The sequence below is a fragment of the Pleurodeles waltl genome, chromosome 11, assembly GCF_031143425.1.
Source record: "Pleurodeles waltl isolate 20211129_DDA chromosome 11, aPleWal1.hap1.20221129, whole genome shotgun sequence".
Classification (NCBI taxonomy): domain Eukaryota; kingdom Metazoa; phylum Chordata; class Amphibia; order Caudata; family Salamandridae; genus Pleurodeles; species Pleurodeles waltl.
In genome coordinates, this window is record NC_090450.1 from 364,269,630 (window position 1) to 364,290,623 (window position 20,994).

Consider the following 20,994-nt stretch of genomic DNA (forward strand, 5'->3'; position numbering starts at 1 on the left):
ATAAACTCCAGATCTTTTGTCTAATGTCATATTAAATTATGCAAGCATGATTTGGAAGGGTTCCTGCATCTTTCTGGAGGACTGTAGGAAGGGTTCCCTTCCGTCTTGTTAACTGATACTTGGAAATGACCATATATCATTATCTGGCTCACCCATTCAGAAATACTTGAAGACTCGGGGAAACCTCGGAACGATCTCCAACATGTACCAGATCCTTATTGATACATTTTACTCCTCCACTGTGCGTCAGGAGAATAAAGTAGTCTTGCAAACAGCATTAGAAATGGATTACACAGTAGATGGTCACAGCCCTTATTGTGGCGAAAACATTTATTCTTGGACACTGGCATGAATCCATTACCCCTTCACATCAGAAATGGATCATTGAACTCCTCAGATTAGCCACATACGAAAGGCTTAACTACGAGCTCCAACATCACCTAACCATCTTTGAAAAGATTTGGGGACCCTTTCTTCACTGACACCAGAGATACCACCTCATGATTGTGACTCAGAGTCTTTTGCTTATAATAATGAAATAGGATACAGCCTTACAATGACTTTAGAGACTTTAAAATGGTGTCCAAAGACAATTAGGATGAGATATTCTACCGGTCAACAACTATTCCCCACACTTCATAACTGGATAATATTTAACAATGTTACATACTGTCACCATTACAGAGAATAAAGTCCTATTATACGATCACACCATTATTGCTGTGTTGCTGTGTTGAAATATTCAGGTATGTTTGCACACATGGAGAGAATGTACTGGAAAAAGTTCTTGTGTTGGCGCAGTTGTGCGTCAAAAAGTATAAATATGCCCTTAAATTTGTAAGGACTTTGACGCAGAGGTTGGATAAGGTGAATCAGGTACAAATTACTTACTGTCGAAATTGATTACTTTCTTCAAGTTATTTTTTTTCAATTTACAGCACCTGTGTTACATTGCTTTATCTGTGACCTTTGATCCAAGAATGCTGTTTAGACATGATAAAAAAGGATTGGTATTGTAGCCACAGCAGTAATGAGGTTCAAAGTATAAGTCATTTCTCTGAGTTCAAAGGACACACAAAAGACAGCAGACTTCTGTCAGAGTTGTTGGCATTCTAGACATTTTTCGGGGCCCTGGAGGGGAAGCGTCCATCGGGACCCTATAGACTTGTGACTGTAGTATTCTTTTATCATCAGTGGTATCGCCCATCCATCCCTCCTGTTTGTGCTATGCTCAGTAGCACTCTATACAAAGGTTCTAGAATGAATGTGTAAGAATACTTAGCGCCTGGGAGAGGAGTGGAGATTAGTGAACAGTGGCTGAAGTTTGTCTTGAATAAACCAATTAAATCTACTCGACTACTTGTGATGATTTAATCCCATTTCACACTGGTGACGAGGATGGGACTGCAGCTGAGAATACCTCAACATGTTGAAGCGTAAGAAGATTCTTCTATTTGAGACTGAGTAAAAAAGCCTTAAGTCGTCCTACTTATCTCTTCTGTGAAAAAATGTAGGCTCATAGTAACAGCGTCTCCAGATAGAAATATAAGTGCTGTACCCCAAAGAACTGAGGTCAGAACACCGCCAGTACATTCAATAATAAAGCTTACAGAAGGGAACAATACATATTGAGATTGGGAGATAAGTAAGCTCATATGGTAACAAGGATATTTTTTCCGTGCCCTGCTGTTTATCACCCACTCAGGAGTGTGAACAATCACCAATACTGTGCCCTTCTTATATTCTGAGGAATCACCTCAATACAGTTCCACTCAGCGCACACAGGGCCTCGTTTACAAGGATTGATGCATTTCTGCGCTGCAGTAGTGATGCACCAAAAACGTTTTGCTTCTTCAAAACAGGTTACGATGCCATGGATGGATCATATTAACAATGCAAGGCACCATAGAGCAAGAACCCAAGGATGAGTCACATTTACCAACGCATCAGTGGAAACTTTGCCGCAACACATCAGCCTCAAAAGCCGCACATTTGCTGAAGTTGTCCTCTCAGCTGACGCAACTTCAGCGTTGTGTCAAAAATCAGAGGCAATGCGTCAGTACTGACTGACGCAAGTAGCCTAATGTGTTGGGACCAATGTGAAACACCGTAAAATGGTGGCATAGCACCTTGTACAATCTCACATCAATCCCTGATGTAGTGTAAGCAGTATGGCTATGTGTCACATTACAGTTGGTATAGTCTACTTATGTGTATGTGGAGACCTAAGTATATGTGACATAGTGAGTGTCAGTGTAATGTGAGTGAATGCAAGTATATGTTGTAATGTAAAGTGGCAATACAAGTATTACCTTCCTTATGTGTGTACTTACCTGTTGTCCGCTGGAGTACTCTGGCCTGGACTTGCCCCTTCCTGGCCTGTTCCTTACAAGTAGTACACAGCATCACATTGCCTTGCTGCAGTGGATGATGTTATCACAGGTGCCATGGTCCCAGCTTGGTCATGGGGTCGTACAACATGATTATCACATGCGTAGACCTACTACAACTAGTGGGGATGTGAAATTCAGACATATTCCAGTGTGTAAAATGACTTCAGATGGTCAGATTCCTGTTACAAAGCCACTGCGTCAGTTGCTATGCCTTGGTTATGGAGGTGTAGGAATTCTGACACATCTCAGGCTTTGCGGGATCCATCTTGAAGAAGCGTCACACAATGAACAACTTGTAGATATCACTGCATCAGTATTAAGAGGATTTTTCTGACGGAACGACCACTCTGCATACCTTAAAATCTGTGTGACGCAACCGGTTCTCTTGCAGTTTTTTTTCTGGCGCAGCCTCGAAAAATGCATCTGGCCAAATGTGTTACCTTGTAAATATGGATCTACAATAGAGCCGCCAGTGCATTAAAAAAAGGATGCAATGTACTTGTAAATATGCCCCCTAGTCGAACCGCCTCAGCGTTGACCACCTAGACTTCGGCCCATATTTCTACTTTTTTGCGCCGCATTTGCGCCGCTTTTTTACGCAAAATCGGCGCAAACTTACAAAATATAATTGTATTTTTTAAGTTTGCGCCGATTTTGCATCAAAAAGCGGCGCAAATGCGGCGCTATAAAAGTATAAATAGGGGCCTTAGGGGCATATTTATACTTTGTTTGCGCCGGATTTGCGTCGTTTTTTTTTACGCAAATCCGACGCAAAGCTAACTCCATATTTATACTTTGGCGTTAGACCCGTCTAGCGCCAAAGATCTTGGAGTTTGCGTCATTTTTTTGCGTGGACACCTACCTTGCGTTAATGATATGCAAGGTAGGCGTTCCCTTCTAAAAAATGACTCTAAGGCATGTGCGCCTTATTTAAACTCCCGTGCAAAAATGACGCACAGGAGTGGGCGGGCCTGAAAAAATGACATCCAGCCGCTTTTGCGTCATTTTTTAACGCCTGGTCAGGGCAGGCGTTAAGGGACCTGTGGGCTCGGAAGGAGCCCAGAGGTGCCCTCCCTTGCCCCCAGGGACACCCCCTGCCACCCTTGCCCACCCCAGGAGGACGTCCAAGGATGGAGGGACCCATCCCAGGGAACTTAGGCCCATATTTATACTTTTTGACGCAAAACTGCGGCAACGCAGTTTTGCGTCAAAAAAATTAGCCGCCGGCGCCGTCTGGTGTGCGTTAAAAAAAACGACGTACACCAGGCAGCGTCGGCGTAGGGGGATATGGGGCTTGGCTGTCAAGAAATGGGGCAAGTCAGGTTGAGGCAATTTTTTCGCCTCAACCCGATTTGCGCCATTTTTTTACGACTCCCAACCCCCATAGAAATGACTCCTGTCTTAGCAAAGACAGGAGTCATGCCCCCTTGCCCAATGGCCATGCCCAGGGGACTTCTGTCCCCTGGGCATGGTCATTGGGCATAGTGGCATGTAGGGGGGCACAAATCAGGCCCCCCTATGCCACAAAAAAATAAAAAATAAAAACTTACCTGAACTTACCTTAATGTCCCTGGGATGGGTCCCTCCAGCCTTGGGTGTCCTCCTGGGGTGGGCAAGGTTGACAGGGGGTGTCCCTGGGGGCATGGGAGGGCACCTCTGGGCTCCTTCAGAGCCCACAGGTCCCTTAACGCCTGCCTTTTGCAGGTGCTAAAAAACGGCGCAAAAGCGGCCGTACGTCATTTTTTTTGACCCGCCCACTCCCGGGCGTGAATTTTGCCCGGGAGTATAAATCCGACGCACATGCCTCGGAGTCGATTTTTTAGATGGGAACGCCTACCTTGCATATAATTAACGCAAAGTAGGTGTCCACGCTAAAAAATGACGCTAACTCCATGGACTTTGGCACTAGACGCATCTAACGCCAAAGTATAAATATGGAGTTAGTTTTGCGTCGAAATTGCGTCAAAAAAAAGACGCAATTCCGGCGCAAACGGAGTATAAATATGCCCCTTAAGGTAAGTTCAGGTAAGTATATTTTTTTTTAAATTTTTTTTTTTTTTTTTTTTGTGGCATAGGGGGGCCTGATTTGTGCCCCCCTACATGCCACTATGCCCAATGACCATGCCCAGGGGACATAAGTCCCCTGGGCATGGCCATTGGGCAAGGGGGCATGACTCCTGTCTGTGCTAAGACAGGAGTCATTTCAATGGGGGTTGGGAGTAAAAAAAAATGGCGCAAATTGGGTTGAGGCCAATATTTTGCCTCAGACCTGACTTGCCCCATTTTTTGACGCCCAAACTCCATTTTCCCCTACGCTGGCGCTGCCTGGTGTGGGTCATTTTTTTTGACGCACACCAGTCAGCTGCGCCGGCTAACGTCATTCAATAAATAAGACGCCCGCATGGCGCTTTGGAATGGCGTTAGCCGGAGTTAAAATTTTTGACGCACAACTGCGTTGGCGCAGTTGTCCGTCAAAAAGTATAAATATGGCCCTTAGTCTCTATCAAAACTCTTGTTGGAAGTATGAGAAAACAACTCCGGAGTTGTTACCCTTCCACAAAAATATACTCAAATAGAAGGCAATATTAATACAAGTTAGAGCAAAATTTGTGAATATTAAAACGAAAACAAGGCAACACGAAAGGAAATAGTCTTAGTTGAGCAAAAAGTGTCAGATGCCTCTGACGCACCCACGATTCTTCGCTATGATCTGGAAAGAAAATAGATGCATTAGTTAACTAATAGCGCCACCTACAGACGTAGGACGAAATAGATTAACCTCTTGGGTGCCTTGGACGAGATGATCTAGTCCAAGGCTACAGTTCCCCTGTGCCTTAGACGAGATCATCTCGTCCATGGCACAGGGGAACTTGGGGGCGCGCTAGCGCGCCCCCCCGTGCACCCCCCCTCCCCCCCCAAGGCGGGGATGGAAGGGGAAGATCTTCCCCTTCCACCCCCGCCCCCCCCTGTGACGTCAGCGCGCGCGCTGATGTGTCACAGGGGCCTCCCTCGTCGCGCTGGAAGCTCTGCTTCCAGCGCGATTGAAAAAGAAATGCAAAAGCATTTCTCTTTCAATCACCGGGGAGGCCCGGAGGGGCTTCAAAGGGAAGGAAAAGTATTTCCTTCCCTTTGAAGTCTCTCCGAGGGTTTCAAAAGCCGGATTGCTTGCAATCCGGCTTTTGAAACCCCACTAGACACCATGGATTTTCTTTTTTTTAATGATATTGACAAAAGGGAGCGACCCCTTGGGAAAGGGTCGCTCCCAGGGGGGCATTTTTTCTGGAAGGCCTTTTCTGAACCTCTAGGGCACCAGGGACCATTTTTTTAAATTATTTTTTTATGTGTTATTTTATTTTTTTGGGTGGGGAGCGACCCCTTAGGCAAGGGTCGCTCCCCTTGGGGTAAAATTATATTTTGGCCATTTCTGCCCCCCTTGGGGGCAGATTGGCCTATTTTAATGAGGCCAATCTGCCCCCAAGGGGGGTAGAAACCACTAGACACCAGGGAGTTTTTTCTTTGCGTGAATTTCACGCAAAGGGAGCGACCCCTTAGGCAAGGGTCGCTCCCTGGGGGGGAAGGGCAATTTATTTTAGGCCATTTCTGCCCTCCCTAGGGGCAGATCGGCCTATTATCAGGCCGAACTGCCCCCAGAGGGGGGCAGAACCCTCAGGGCACCAGGGCAATTTTTTTTTTTGTGTTTTTTTTTTGTTTGTTTGTTTTTTTCGAGATGGGGAGCGACCCATCAGGCAAGGGTCGCTCCCCTGGGGGGCAACTTGTATTTAGGCCATTTCTGCCCCCCTTGGGGGCAGATTGGCCGATTTTAGGTCAAGAAACCACTAGGCACCTGGGATTTGTTTTTTGTCGCCAATGTCACACAGGGGGAGCGACCCCGTAGGCAAGGGTCGCTCCAGGGAAGGGGTGGGGGCTGGGGGGGGAAATTTATTTTAGGCCATTTCTGCCCCCCCTGAGGGCAGATCGGCCTATTATTAGGCTGAACTGCCCCCAGGGGGGGGGGGCAGAACCCTCAGGGCACCAGGGCAAATTTTTTTGTTGTGTTTTTTTTTTTGTTGTTTTTTTTTTTTCGAGATGGGGAGCGACCCATCAGGCAAGGGTCGCTCCCCTGGGGGGCAAATTGTATTTAGGCCATTATTGGCCGATTTTAGGTCAATCTGCCCCCAAGGGGGCAGAAACCACTAGGCACCTGGGATTTGTTTTTTGGCGCCAATGTCACGTAGGGGGAGCGACCCCGTAGGCAAGGGTCGCTCCAGGGAAGGGGTGGGGGCTGGGGGGGCAAATTTATTTTAGGCCATTTCTGCCCCCCCTGGGGGCAGATCGGCCTATTATTAGGCTGAACTGCCCCCAGGGGGGGGGGGGCAGAACCCTCAGGGCACCAGGGCAAATTTTTTTGTTGTGTTTTTTTTTTTGTTTGTTTGTTTTATTCGAGATGGGGAGCGACCCATCAGGCAAGGGTCGCTCCCCTTGGGGGCAAATTGTATTTAGGCCATTTCTGCCCCCCTTGGGGCAGATTGGCCGATTTTAGGTCAATCTGTCACTAGGCACCTGGGATTTGTTTTTTGGCGCCAATGTCACGCAGGGGGAGCGACCCCGTAGGCAAGGGTCGCTCCGGGGGGGGGGTGGGGGTTGGGGGGAAGAAATTTATCTTAGGCCATTTCTGCCCCCCCCCCCTGGGGCCGGCTGAGCTACAGGCCAAACTCCACAGGTAGGCACCTTGCAAAAAACACCTCTGTTTTCTGTGAAAAAATATGTTGTGTCCATGTTGTGTTTTGGGCCATTTCCTTTCGTGGGCGCTAGGCCTACCCACAGAAGTGAGGCACCATTTTTATCGAGAGACTTAGGGGAACGCTGGGTGGAAGGAAATTTGTGGCTCCTCTCAGATTCCAGAACTTTCTGTCACCGAAATGAGAGGAAAAAGTGTTTTTTGGGCCACATTTTGATGTTTGCAAAGGATTCTGGGTAACATAACCTGGTCAGAGCCCCGCAAGTCACCCCATCTTGGATTCCCCTGGGTTTCTAGTTTTCAAAAATGCGCTGGTTTGCTAGGTTTCCCCAGGTGCCGGCTGAGCTACAGGCCAAAATCCACAGGTAGGCACTGCTTTTTATAAAAAAATGTGATGTGTCCACGTTGTGTTTTGGGCCCTTTCCTTTCGTGGGCGCTAGTCCTACCCACGCAAGTGAGGTATCATTTTTATCGGGAGACTTGGGGGAACGCTGGGTGAAAGGAAATTTGTGGCTCCTCTCAGATTCCAGAACTTTCTGCCACAGAAATGTGAGGAACATGTGTTTTTTTAGCCACATTTTGAGGTTTGCAAAGGATTCTGGGTAACAGAACCTGGTCCGAGCCCCGCAAGTCACCCCTCCTTGGATTCCCCTAGGTCTCTAGTTTTCAGAAATGTACAGGTTTGGTAGGTTTCCCTAGGTGGCGGCTGAGCTAGAGGCCAAAATCTACAGGTAGTCACTTTGCTAAAAACAGCTCTGTTTTCTGTGATGTGTCCACGTTGTGTTTTGGGGCATATCCTGTCGCGGGCGCTAGGCCTACCCACACAAGTGAGGTATCATTTTTATCGGGAGACGTGGGGGAACGCTGGGTGGAAGGAAATTTGTGGCTCCTCTCAGATTCCAGAACTTTCTGCCACAGAAATGTGAGGAACATGTGTTTTGTTAGCCAAATTTTGAGGTTTGCAAAGGATTCTGGGTAACAGAACCTGCTCCGAGCCACACAAGTCACCCCTCCTTGGATTCCCCTAGGTCTCTAGTTTTCAGAAATGTACAGGTTTGGTAGGTTTCCCTAGGTGGCGGCTGAGCTAGAGGCCAAAATCTCCAGGTAGTCACTTTGCTAAAAACAGCTCTGTGATGTGTCCACGTTGTGTTTTGGGGCATATCCTGTCGCGGGCGCTAGGCCTACCCACACAAGTGAGGTATCATTTTTATCGGGAGACGTGGGGGAACGCTGGGTGGAAGGAAATTTGTGGCTCCTCTCAGATTCCAGAACTTTCTGCCACGGAAATGTGAGGAACATGTGTTTTTTTAGCCAAATTTTGAGGTTTGCAAAGGATTCTGGGTAACAGAACCTGGTCCGAGCCACACAAGTCACCCCTCCTTGGATTCCCCTAGGTCTCTAGTTTTCAGAAATGCACAGGTTTGGTTGGTTTCCCTAGGTGGCGGCTGAGCTAGAGGCCAAAATCTACAGGTAGTCACTTTGCTAAAAACAGCTCTGTTTTCTGTGATATGTCCACGTTGTGTTTTGGGGCATATCCTGTCGCGGGCGCTAGGCCTACCCACACAAGTGAGGTATCATTTTTATCGGGAGACGTGGGGGAACGCTGGGTAGAAGGAAATTTGTGGCTCCTCTCAGATTCCAGAACTTTCTGCCACAGAAATGTGAGGAACATGTGTTTTTTTAGCCAAATTTGAGGTTTGCAAAGGATTCTGGGTAACAGAACCTGGTCCGAGCCCCGCAAGTCACCCCTCCTTGGATTCCCCTAGGTCTCTAGTTTTCAGAAATGCACAGGTTTGGTAGGTTTCCCTAGGTGGCGGCTGAGCTAGAGGCCAAAATCTACAGGTAGTCACTTTGCTAAAAACAGCTCTGTTTTCTGTGATATGTCCACGTTGTGTTTTGGGGCATATCCTGTCGCGGGCGCTAGGCCTACCCACACAAGTGAGGTATCATTTTTATCGGGAGACGTGGGGGAACGCTGGGTGGAAGGAAATTTGTGGCTCCTCTCAGATTCCAGAACTTTCTGCCACAGAAATGTGAGGAACATGTGTTTTGTTAGCCAAATTTTGAGGTTTGCAAAGGATTCTGGGTAACAGAACCTGGTCCGAGCCACACAAGTCACCCCTCCTTGGATTCCCCTAGGTCTCTAGTTTTCAGAAATGCACAGGTTTGGTAAGTTTCCCTAGGTGGCGGCTGAGCTAGAGGCCAAAATCTACAGGTAGTCACTTTGCTAAAAACAGCTCTGTTTTCTGTGATGTGTCCACGTTGTGTTTTGGGGCATATCCTGTTGCGGGCGCTAGGCCTACCCACACAAGTGAGGTACCATTTTTATCGGGAGACTTGGGGGAACATAGATTAGCAAAACAAGTACTATTGCCCCTTGTCTTTCTCTACATTTTTTCCTATCTATTTGAGAAATTCCCTGTAATTCACGTGCTACTATGGTCACCCTGGAATTCAGAGATGTGCAAATAACCACTGCTCCTCAACACCTTATCTTGTGCCCTTTTTGGAAATGCAAAGGTTTTCTTGATAGCAATTTTTTACTCCTTATATTTCAGCAAATGAATTGCTGTATACCCGGTATAGAATGAAAACGCACTGCAGGGTGCAGCTCATTTATTGGCTCTGGGTTCCTCGGGTTCTTGATGAACCTACAAACCCTATATATCCCCGCAACCAGAGGAGTCCAGCAGACGTAACGGTATATTGCTTTCGATAATCTGACATTGCAGGGAAAAGTTACAGAGTAAAACGTAGAGAAAAATTTATGGTTTTTTCACCTCAATTTCAATATTTTTCTTTTTCAGCTGTTATTTTCTGTAGGAAACCCTTGTAGGATCTACACAAATGACCCCTTGCTGAATTCAGAATGTTGTCTACTTTTCAGAAATGTTTAGGTTTCTGGGATCCAGCATTGGTTTCATGACCATTCCTGTCACTGACTGGAAGGAGGCTGAAAGCACAAAAAATTGCACAAATGGGGTATGCCCCAGTAAAATGCCAAAATTGTGTTGAAAAAATGGGTTTTCTGATTCAAGTCTGCCTATTCCTGAAAGCTGGGAAGCTGCTGAGTTTAGCACCGCAAACCCTTTGTTGATGCCATTTTCAGGGGAAAAACCACAAGCCTTCTTCTGCAGCCACTTTTTCACATTTTTTTGAAAAAAACGAAATTTTCACTGTATTTTGGCCAATTTCTTGGCCTCTTCAGGGGAACCCACAAAGTCTGGGTACCTCTAGAATCCCTAGGATGTTGGAAAAAAAGGACGCAAATTTGGCTTGGTTAGCTTATGTGGACAAAAAGTTATGAGGGCCTAAGCGCGAACTGCCCCAAATAGGCAAAAAAAGGCCTGGCACAGGAGGGGGAAAAGGCCTGGCAGCGAAGGGGTTAAGAAAACATTTGAAAAATAAACTTTTCATCGCGAGTGAGACATGATTTATGGATTGCATTCAGTGATTCACACACTAAAGTAATCCACACACTTTGGAAAATATTCTCTTTCAGGAGAAGAGGCAGATATATTTCGTGGGTCGCTTCAGTGAACCCCACTTTATATATATACCATCTACAATTCTTAATAGACTGTCCCTTTGTACGAGAACATATTACTGAGCAAATATTGATTTACAGGTTTACTCCCTCCATACCCCACTTAATGTCAGGAGAACAATTTGATAACTACTCTTGATATGTATTTAATGTGGTAAAAAAGAATAACATTGGAACGCCTATACTAATAAGTACATTTATTGCAACTTGTATGTAAATTGTGATAAGGAACATGCAATAAATAAAACCAATCACCGTTTTATTGGTCCACTCCAGGTGAGCCCCCTATGGTTTGAAACAAATAGAAAAAGGTGTTTTACAATTATGTAGCAATATGTGGCCCAAATATAGCTATAGAAACAGAAAAAGTTAGCAATATTGCAACATTCTTTGGGAGCAGAGCAGGACATTTTTGAACATTTACCAAAAATGAGTGCAGAAAAGTCAAGAGGTCTAAATCCGTACTTAATTTGAGCAGGTGGTTTCCGGTGCTCAGCACTGGCACTTATGAAAGCTGCCACTTGGTGGCACTTTTTATGTAATTTAGAGATGATCTGAACAACAGTTGCTTATTAATTCAATATGCATTAAAAACAATGAATACCTGCCGCCCAAGGCGTTGTTATAGCTTTGGGGACTTCGAACAGTCTGAGATTTCACACTTGTAGCAGTGTGATTGTTAGTAGTTGTGTAGGTACTGTCGCTACCAGTGCTGGCGGCAATTAGTGGTGCAAGCGATTTTGGACTCTTGATGAGGTCCCGGTCACTTATGTTTTTTACGAATTAAGCACTGGTCTAAATGCATTTGAGATTTGCGGAAATCAACTAGATGCTAATTTCTTACCACTCAGCACACTTTTAGAAAGATACTGTTTTTGGCAGAAGATCACAAAAAGAAGGTGAAACCATTGAAAAATGTTTCAGCATTAAGAAAATTAGCTGCAACTTGCAAGTTTGGAGTTGCTTTAGACAAATGCATTAGAGATCAATTTATATTTATTGAAACATAGAAAGAATGAGAGAAGAGTTATGGATGAAAGATGACCCACATTTGAAGACATCTTGATAGTGTCAAAACAAATAGAACATGTGCTAATATGTGTGAAGGAAAAATAAAAAAAGAAAGAAATAACACTAATGACCACAAAGAAGTGAATGTGACCAAAGAGCAAAAGAAAGAAATTTACAAAGGTAGTGAAATTTCTTTCAAAGGCCAGTGTTATCGCTGTGACCAAATAGGTCATTTAATCAGTTCAAAAGAATGCCCTGCAATCAAAGCAGCATGTAATAAATGTGGCAGGAGTGGACACTATATGGTATGCTGCAGAAGATAAAAGGCCCTCAAGGAAAAACAGCAGCCATAGCGTCAAAGAAGGATGCGATTAAATTGTCTTACAAATGAGTGATTCACATTTACTTGCAAACGTATTTGTACTTTCTGTCACGTAGATGGTTAAACCCATGTCCAGATATAGTGGTATGCTTCACCATGGGGTTATCCTATCTAAAACTGGAGAAACGACTTGCAGAGTATCTGTAGTGAGCCTGCACCAGTAAGCAATCTGTCACACATTTTGGTTGGGCTATAATCCGCGGTTATGTTGAGCAAAATAAAATGTTCTCATCTTTTCAAGAGTGACATCATGAGACCAAACAAAAAACAAAAAATGTGTAAGTGTGTAAGAGTGGATAGAAGCTGCTTTATTCTTGTCCACCCAGGTACATGAATAAAAATGTGAGAGTCATGGGTTAGACGCTTCAAAATCAATCTGTTAACATGTTTCTGCGCTTATTGTAGAAAAAGGCCAATCCGTTCAACAAGATAAGTACAAGATGTTGTCCATATTAGGCTGTCACCCTTAATGGAAACAAATGTTCAGCATGATATAAACTGTTGCTGTTCTTTGGGCTGTCCATGTCTGGTTTGCCTTTTTCCAGAAGAAGTTCAGTCTGCCATGGTCAGTTGGGCATACCAGGCTCGTTTCACAGAAGCATGGTCTCTGCTTTCTGATATTTGTTCTCCCATAGGTATCCATCTGCTCTCTCATACTCATTAAAATGTGGTGGTCTGTTACATCTCTCTCTCTCTCTCTCGTTATATTACATCTCTGTCTAAAACGTAGCCCGGATTATTAAAAGATGTTTCTGCTAAAGGGAAATTGCCCCTTGACCTTATCTTATCTCTCCCTTCTCTGCAGGATCCCTCTGCCTTGCTCCAAACCGGAAGTTCCTGAAACAGAAATGGTGGTTCTGGACGAAGAGAAGAATTTATCGCTGTGTTGTAGTGCCGGAGACAAGGACAGCCAGAGCCTCTTTGTTCCAGAAATCCAGGAGATTCGTGTCAGGTAACACATTGCTTGTCTGGCACAAGAGGGTCAGGGTGACGTAAAACTCATATCAGTCTGAAGCCTGGATTGTCTTTCCAACAAGTGCATCATCATGGAAAACTGCAGATTATGAAACACAACTACACTTTCCTGATTTTCTGCCGAGAGCTATCAAATCCGTCACAGTAAAACCTGCAAACCCGGATGTCTTAATATCTTACAACAGATAATGCTTCTTCCCGTTGTCTTACAAAAAATGTTCTCCTCACAGAGAAAGTCTGGGGCCATTTTATAAAGTGCACAGGGTTTGCAATAGAAGTTTGCGCCTGCCAATTTCTTTTTTAGAGATGGTGCACAGACAGTGAACTCCCTGTAGACACTCCTTTGGTGAGAGCATGGGGTTCAGAGAGACCACCCAGGCATCCCACTATATGTGGATTCAGTAACACACCGCACGTGTCTGCAGTCGGACCCTTGTCCCTTTTTAAATTGATGTCGGACCCCTGGCTGCAAGAGAAAGGCAGACCTGCGACTTTAAACCAGCCCCTCTGCTTTTCACTAAAATGCTGTTCAAAGTGCAGATGCAAGTTCGCTCCTATACTGAGAACAGAAAAACACATTCTGATGGATACTTCCACTAACAAATTCTTCAGCTTTGACTCTCTGGTGCTGGCAGGTTGCACTGGTTTCATCTCGACACCAAGGCCCATATTTATACTTTTTGACACAAAACTGTGCAAATGCAGTTTTGCGTCAAAAAGTAGAGCGCCAGCTTGTGTCATTCCAGAGCGCCAGCCGTGCTCCAAATTTATGGAATCCCACAAGCCGGCACAAAGGGTGGGCTAGTGTCTTGGAAAATGACGTTAGCCGGGTGGGGGTGGCAGTATGGGTGAAGGGGGTTTTGCACCAAAAAATGATGTTAGGCTGGTTAGAGGAAAAAAATGCCTTTAACCAGCCTCGCGTAATTTCCTGACGCCAAACCATCCATACCACATGACTCCTGCCTATTAAAAGACAGGAGTCATGACCACCATCCCAGTGGCCAGCACAGGGGACAAGGTTCCCCTGGGCATGGCCATTGCAACCAGTGCCATGTAGGGGGTGGGGGGGTGGGGGTCATTTTAGGGCCCCAATGGCACTTTAAAACAATTTTTAAAATACTTACCTCTATTTACCCTATTTACCTGGGATGGGGTCCCCCCACCCTCTGGTGTCCCTCTGGTGTGGGTGGAGGTGTTCCTGGGGCTTGGGGTGGGCACCTGTGGGCTGTTTCCATGGTGTTTGACCATGGAAATGGGTCCACATGTCCCCTAACACCTGCCCTGACCCAGGCGTTAAGTAATGGCGCTAACAGGCATAGCGCCATTATTAAGCCCTGCCCCCGTGCACCTTTTTTGCACGGGAGGATAAATAAGGCACTAGGGGCTTTGAGTAATTTTTTGGACGGGAATGTCTACCTTGCGGCTCATTGACGGAAGGTGGTTTCACGCATCCAAAAAATGACTTTAACTCCAATATTTTGACGCTAGACAGGTCTAGCAACAAAATATAAATATGGAGTTGAGTTTGCGCTGAATTTGGGTCAAACAAATGACGCTAATTCAGCGCAAGGAAAGTATAAATATGGCCCCAAAAGTGGATGTGTGTTTACATCACTGGAGCCACTTCAGTACCCTGAGTAAGTTAATTTTTATCCTTGCCTTTCAACTGGCAGCTTCTCTCTTCACCTCAGATGAGGAAAAAAGAAACAAATTAGTGCAGTGGAGGTGATAATGTCACCCCCTACAAAGACAGTTCAAACCTTGTCGAAAATATGATGGACAAATGTCTGTTACAGATTCACACAATGGTTGCCTATGTTGTCACAGCTCGAGGCATGAGTCGTCGTGGTCTGATCTTTGCCTAAAGAGGAATCAGAAGACAATAAAAGAGACACAAGCCAAACTTTTTTATGGCTAGAGCTAAAGCCACACTAGAACGTGTTCTAGGTCCAGATGAAGGCCCCCTTCGCATTCCTCACCTTCATAAAAATCTAAAGGAAAAAAAGGGACACACCAAAAAGAAGAAAAGGCACCTTTCTTCTTCTCCCAGGACAGTGGTTCTCATCCTTTTGACTCATGTGGACCACCGCTTAATCATTACCAAAATCCAAGGACCCTATGGGAATCCAGGGACCCCCGCTGAGAATTTTACTTAAAGCAGGAGTCCCCATCCTAAGCATTTTCTATGATTTGAACCGCAGAACAATACACACAAAAATACAGAAACAAGCATTTTTCAAACTAATACACTAAATATGCAATCATTTATTTAATTCACAAACAAATATAAAAAAATCAAAATTTAAATGGGAAGGTTGGACCATTTCTAAATTCAATTAGGGCCTCTAGTCATCCATACCGCATTCAGTTTCATACACTTGCGCTTCTTCCACAAATCAAAATGAGGACACCAGCTTATTTTTTTGCCTCCGACTTTGAGTTCCTTCACATTTATAGAACGTTTTAAAATGTTCGGATTTACATTTTTATTTTTTTAAGTTCGTCATCAAAATATCTTTATTCAGTCTAGATTTAGACCATAAAAGTAGAATACAACATTGCATACAAAATGTACAAAATAGCAGATAATATGAGCTATTACAGCCATTTCCTCTATATAATTGTGCAAAATAGCTAAAAGCCTTCCTAATATATTACCTCAAGACCAATATAATCATGATTGAACATCATTACAGAAACACAATTTTAGCAACATCAACTCACAATAAATACATTCCAATTCCATCTACATAAAGTGCAGTGTGCATTTAGTTGGACAATGGCCCATACATGTCAAAATAAAATAAAATTAGATAACATTAAAAACACAATTTTGGCAAAACCCACTCATAGTAAAATACATTCCAGTTCAGTCTACATAAAGTGCAATGTGCAATTAATTGGGCAATAGCAAGATCATGAAAATTCTTTTTAACATATGCCAACCGGGGGATGGCTTGCCAATTGTCCAATTTTAAGCAGTCTGCTAAAACTAAACGGGAAAATGCAGATTTTGGTGTGGCCCAAATTTTAATCGATAATAACAAAGGGGTCAAACTCACAAGGTCCTCAATATATTCAACTCTTGATTCAAGGTGGAGAATTAGACTAGCTGTACTTTGAGGTAGAGCCAGCAGGTGGGATAAAAATGTATTTTCTATGACTTGGAGTCGCCCAGGAGAAGAGCAACCTCACACGCATGCCCCATAGATCCCAAGAGAGATACATTTGCTTTTATACAACTGGATCAATTCCCTAAATGGTTTATGACCAAACTTGTTAGTAAATCTAAAAAAGAGCATCAGATGCTACCCCTATTTTAAGTGCTCTTTCGCCAATAAGCCTCTCCCAAGACCAAGAGGCATCAAACAGGATAACCAAATTGTGAAAGAAAGGTAATTTCATTAACTGGGTTCCTCCTATCTGAAAAGCCTTTGTTTGTGTGGATTTAGGGCCATCGGTCGATATAAATGATTTTTGGAAGTTGACCCTAAGCTTTAATTTGGTCATAAAATTATAAAATCCATTCAACAAATATTGTAAACCATTAGCAGTTAATTCTAAAAGGACAGCATCATCTGTGTAAAGGAGGACCAGGCCAGCTTGTGGGTCGAGACGTGGAATGTCCAAACTATATGAATCTAAATGAGTGCCTAGTGAGTTGATATACAATAAAAATAACAAGCATTTGCAATGCAACGGGTCTCGCGTTTGCTCATGTTAGAGCTGATCGCGTTGTAAACTCCTAACCCGACTTTTCATCTATCGGCAAAAGTGCTTTTATGTACGTAACCCGAAAAAGTGAAATTAACTGTGTAAAGCGCTCGACTTCTGCCAAGCGAAATCGCGCTAGGAAAATAGAGAAAAACGATCCGACAGAAAACAGCGAGCCTTGCATGTTTTCTGTACTTGGTCGCTGCGCTCGAGGAGGGCTAGCCACCGGAAAAGGCATGACGTATGCATGCCTTCCACTAATGAAAGCAAGCAGATTTTACTAGGCAAGCCCACGAGCCAATCAAACACACTGACGTGACGTCGACAGGGCTCCGAGCCCTTTTCTAATGACTAAAGCGACTCGCTGCGATACGGATGCGCGAGCGCATGCAACGCAGACTCGACCCTAAAAATGGGGCGAGGATACAACCTTGTCTTACCCTTTAGACACCCTAATTGGGCTTGTGCATCCCCAGAAAGTGTATAACGCACCTTGGTAGTTGTGTCTGTGTGCAATCTTTGCATCAAATCTACCAATGTGGGATCAATACCGGCCTAATCCATTAGGTCCCATAAAATTGCATGGTCCACTAAGTCAAAAGCACAGGAGAGGTCCATGAATGCCATGTGAAGGGCACCTCTCCTGGCTTTCACATACTTGCTCCAAATAAGATTTTAATTTAGTGCCTGCTCTACTGTCCCTAGACTGGGTCTGAAGCCATATTGTAAAAGAAAGAAAAAAGCAGTGGCTTCTGCCCAGATTTCTAGTTCATTCAAGGATTACCCGGCGAAGAAACTTTACTGTGGAGTCTAACAGGGAGATCGGACGACAACAGGTAGGCAAACTCCGATTTTATTTTTTTTAAATGAGGACAATCATGGCCTCTTTCCATGAATCCCTAAGGTTGCCTTTAATGGCTGCCCTTAGGACATTAGTCAATAACAGGGCCCATAGCTCAAAGCTATGTTTAAATAAATCAATTGGGATCCCATCTGGGCCTGGAGCCTTGCCACTGTCAGCACTCTGAATTGTGTTAATTATAGAGGCTAGATTAATAAGATTGGCTAACCATTCCTCCCTAGCTGAAGTAGATGGAAAGGCTGTAACTTCAGCAGCAGATACTTTAGAACTTCCTCTTAGGAGAGCATAGTTGTAACACCTCAACAGGTGTTCTACAAACATTTACTCCATCCTGTGAACCACTGCTTCCCTTTAGTGAAGCACTGATAGAAACAGTATGATAACCCTGGTCACGCCTTTCCTCTACTCCAGCATTTAACAGAGCTATAGCAAGACCATATAGGCCCGCTTTTAATGACCCAGCCTTTCTTTCCCTCCATCCCTCTCCTGAGAGCTTAGTATTTCAGGCTTCTTACACCACCAGGCTAAACCTGGGCGCCTTCCCCTCTCATCCCGCTGATAAGATAATCCAAAAAGGGTGTAGGCAGAAGTATTTTCTTCAGGAAGTCTAGGGCTAAGATCCCTAAATGCAGCATATCTTCTTGGCTGCTACATGCACAGCCTATTGGATATGGCAACTGTGGTGTTTCCAGCCTACTAAACCACATCAAACCACATTTTGCTGCAGTACTATGTGATGGACAGGATGCAGACCGTCACATTAAAAGCAGGACTGGACACAGCTGGTTACATTGCTATGTATGTGAGCTCCTTAATTGCATTGCTCTGTTCCTTAGACTTTTCCAGGGGCATCCAAAACACTTTAATGGACCTTCCTTTTGACTGGGAAAACGTTTTACCCATAAGGCTGATGCTGCTTTGGAACGGTGCAGGGAGGGTCAGTTTACAGATAATTAAGCCTACAAACATTAATGAGAGGTGCTTTTTTGCAAACCAAGGACATATTCTAAAGGCTCACCACGGCAGTCCCTTCAGTCTGAAGAACATCTGAGCATTCTGCAACAGGAAGGTGCAGTCATGTGCAGAAGGAAGCAGTAGCCTTAGTACCAGAACCGGAAAAAGTCCAGGGAAGTTACTCTTGATACTTCCTGATCCTCAAATAGGACAGCAGTCTTCATGCAATCCTAGATCTCAGGCTCTAGAATCTCTTCGTACGCAAGGATACAGTCAGGATGCTGTCTCTAGCTCAGCCACTGCATGCAGAAGACTGATTGTCTTCTCTAGACTTTCTGAATACTTGGTTTTCACACCTCAGTTCTGAAGTCTCACAAGAGGTATCTGCGATTCGTGGTAGGATTCACTCAGTACCAGTTAGCAGTCCAAACATCAGCTCCAAGAGTTATCATTAAGTTAATGGCAGTGGTGGCAGCTCATCTCAAGAGGTCTGTATTACCTTACCTCAATGACTGGCTTATGAATGCCTGTTCATAGCATATGGTGTCACACCACTTGCAAAGGACGACATCTTTGTTGTTTAACTTGGGATTTTCAATCAATGTACCCAAGTCTGACCTGGAGCCCTCTTAGTGCTTCATGATCATAGCACTGGATACTACCATACTCCCAGCATTCCCTGCTCCACAGAGGTTTCAGGACGTTTGGAACACACTTCTAATGTTTTCACCAAATGCTCGTATTCCAGTCCTTACAGTTCTGCTCCTGCTTGGTTTGTTGGATTCCTGCATTCTCTTAGTCACTGTAAGAAATTGGGTTATATGGGGTGGAAGCCCCACTCAGTCAACAATCACAGTCCTCGACAGGGTGAACCACAAAAGCCACTAAAATATCCTGTGATAAGTAGACAGGCTCAACTTAGGGGTAATGTGTAGAGTTTTTATGCAGTGCACAAACATTAATGAAGGGAAACACAACACAAGAAAAATAGAGTAAATTTTAATCAATAAAATGTGGACCAGAATGACAAAAACGTAATCAGTAGATTACCAGAGATATGCAGTTTTAAAGTTTTAGATAGAAACATCTCCAAAAAGCACAAAATCGCCACTAATGTCATCTGGTTGTGCCAGTCCGGGGGGAAGTCACAAGTTCAGGTCCACTGCAGTGGCGCGCAAGCCAGATACAAGGACTGGATTAGTCAAGCTGAAAAAGTAACTTTCTCAGAGTCTAGTGCAAAGAGTTCTGTTCACTGTGGAGGTTACCCCAAGGAACAGAGAATGCACTGCATATGGTCATCACTGTAGCACAATAAGCAGGCTAGGTGGCAGGGACTGTAGTGCAATAAGTCAGTCGGGTGTTTAGGACAGTCATTTCTGGAGCTTCACTTTGGCGGTCACCTTGGTCTGTCATTGCTGTAACATGAAGTGCAGATTTTGCATTGCCGGTCATCACTGATGGTCAGTGTAACTCAAAGTCACGTTTACTGGAGATTTGCATTGGCGGTCTTCGCAGGCAGCCGAGTGTTGATGCAAATGGACCCTTTTGTGGTTGCTAAGAGCCCTAAACTTCAGGATTTCAGCTTTCTTCTCAGTATGAGCTCAACTAAAGCCAGCCAAGGGCCTAGAACCTGAGGAGGCATTTCTTCTTGGGGATGAGGAACTCACTCCATCAGAGTCCAACAGGACTCAAGCAAGTCGAGGTGCATGTCCAGTGCAGGAAGGCAGCTGGGCAGTTGCAGGGATGCCTCTGGAGTTTGCTGTGTCTCTGTTGTTCAGACAGCAGATGAACCACCTGACCCTTGTAGTCACTCAGATGAGCTTGGGATGAAAGGAGAAGGTCCAGTCTTCCTTCCCAGAGAGTAAGAGAAGCCTCAAGCAGCAGGCCAGTCCTCTGGTAGCAGCACGGCAGTCCCCTGGTGGTAGCTCAGTCCTTCTGTAATGTCCACCGATCCAGGAGTGTAGTGAAGACTGGCTCTGGAGATTCAATATTTATACCTGGCACCAGCTTTTGTGTGTGTGTGGGGTTGTATCCTCACATCTAGTTCTGGATAGTTCTTCCCTTCCCCTGTCCAGGTTCCAAACTGTCTGAGATGACAATAGGCTGGTGACAGTTTCCTTTGTTCCTTTGGGTGTGGAGGAGGCAAACCCTTTAAAGTGGAATTGGGGCAGGGCACAACTCTGTCCCCAGCTATCCTGATAGGATAACCAGTCCTACCCACACCTAGTCCCCTTTGTGTTACTGTCTTGGAGGAAAATACAAACCCCAACAGCAGGGCCATTAACAGACATGTAACCCAGGACACTGGCAGAACACAGACATGGTTGGGACAAGAAAATGGCATGTTTCAAAAGTGACATTTTCAGGATTGTGCACACCTAGTTTCCCTTCCCTAGTCTGGGAGGAATGCACAAACCC

The 20,994-nt window shown here is 44.7% G+C and overlaps 1 protein-coding gene across 3 annotated transcripts in view; it reads left to right on the forward strand.

The window, feature by feature from the left end:
* The window catches only part of KIF1A (kinesin family member 1A), a 3,950,406-nt gene that overhangs the window by 3,416,498 nt on the left and 512,914 nt on the right, over positions 1-20,994 (forward strand). For all 3 annotated transcript variants that reach the window (XM_069213666.1, XM_069213667.1, XM_069213668.1), the window contains one exon: positions 12,877-13,023. In XM_069213666.1, the coding sequence (XP_069069767.1) occupies positions 12,877-13,023 (147 nt within the window). The remainder of the gene's footprint in view (positions 1-12,876; positions 13,024-20,994) is intronic.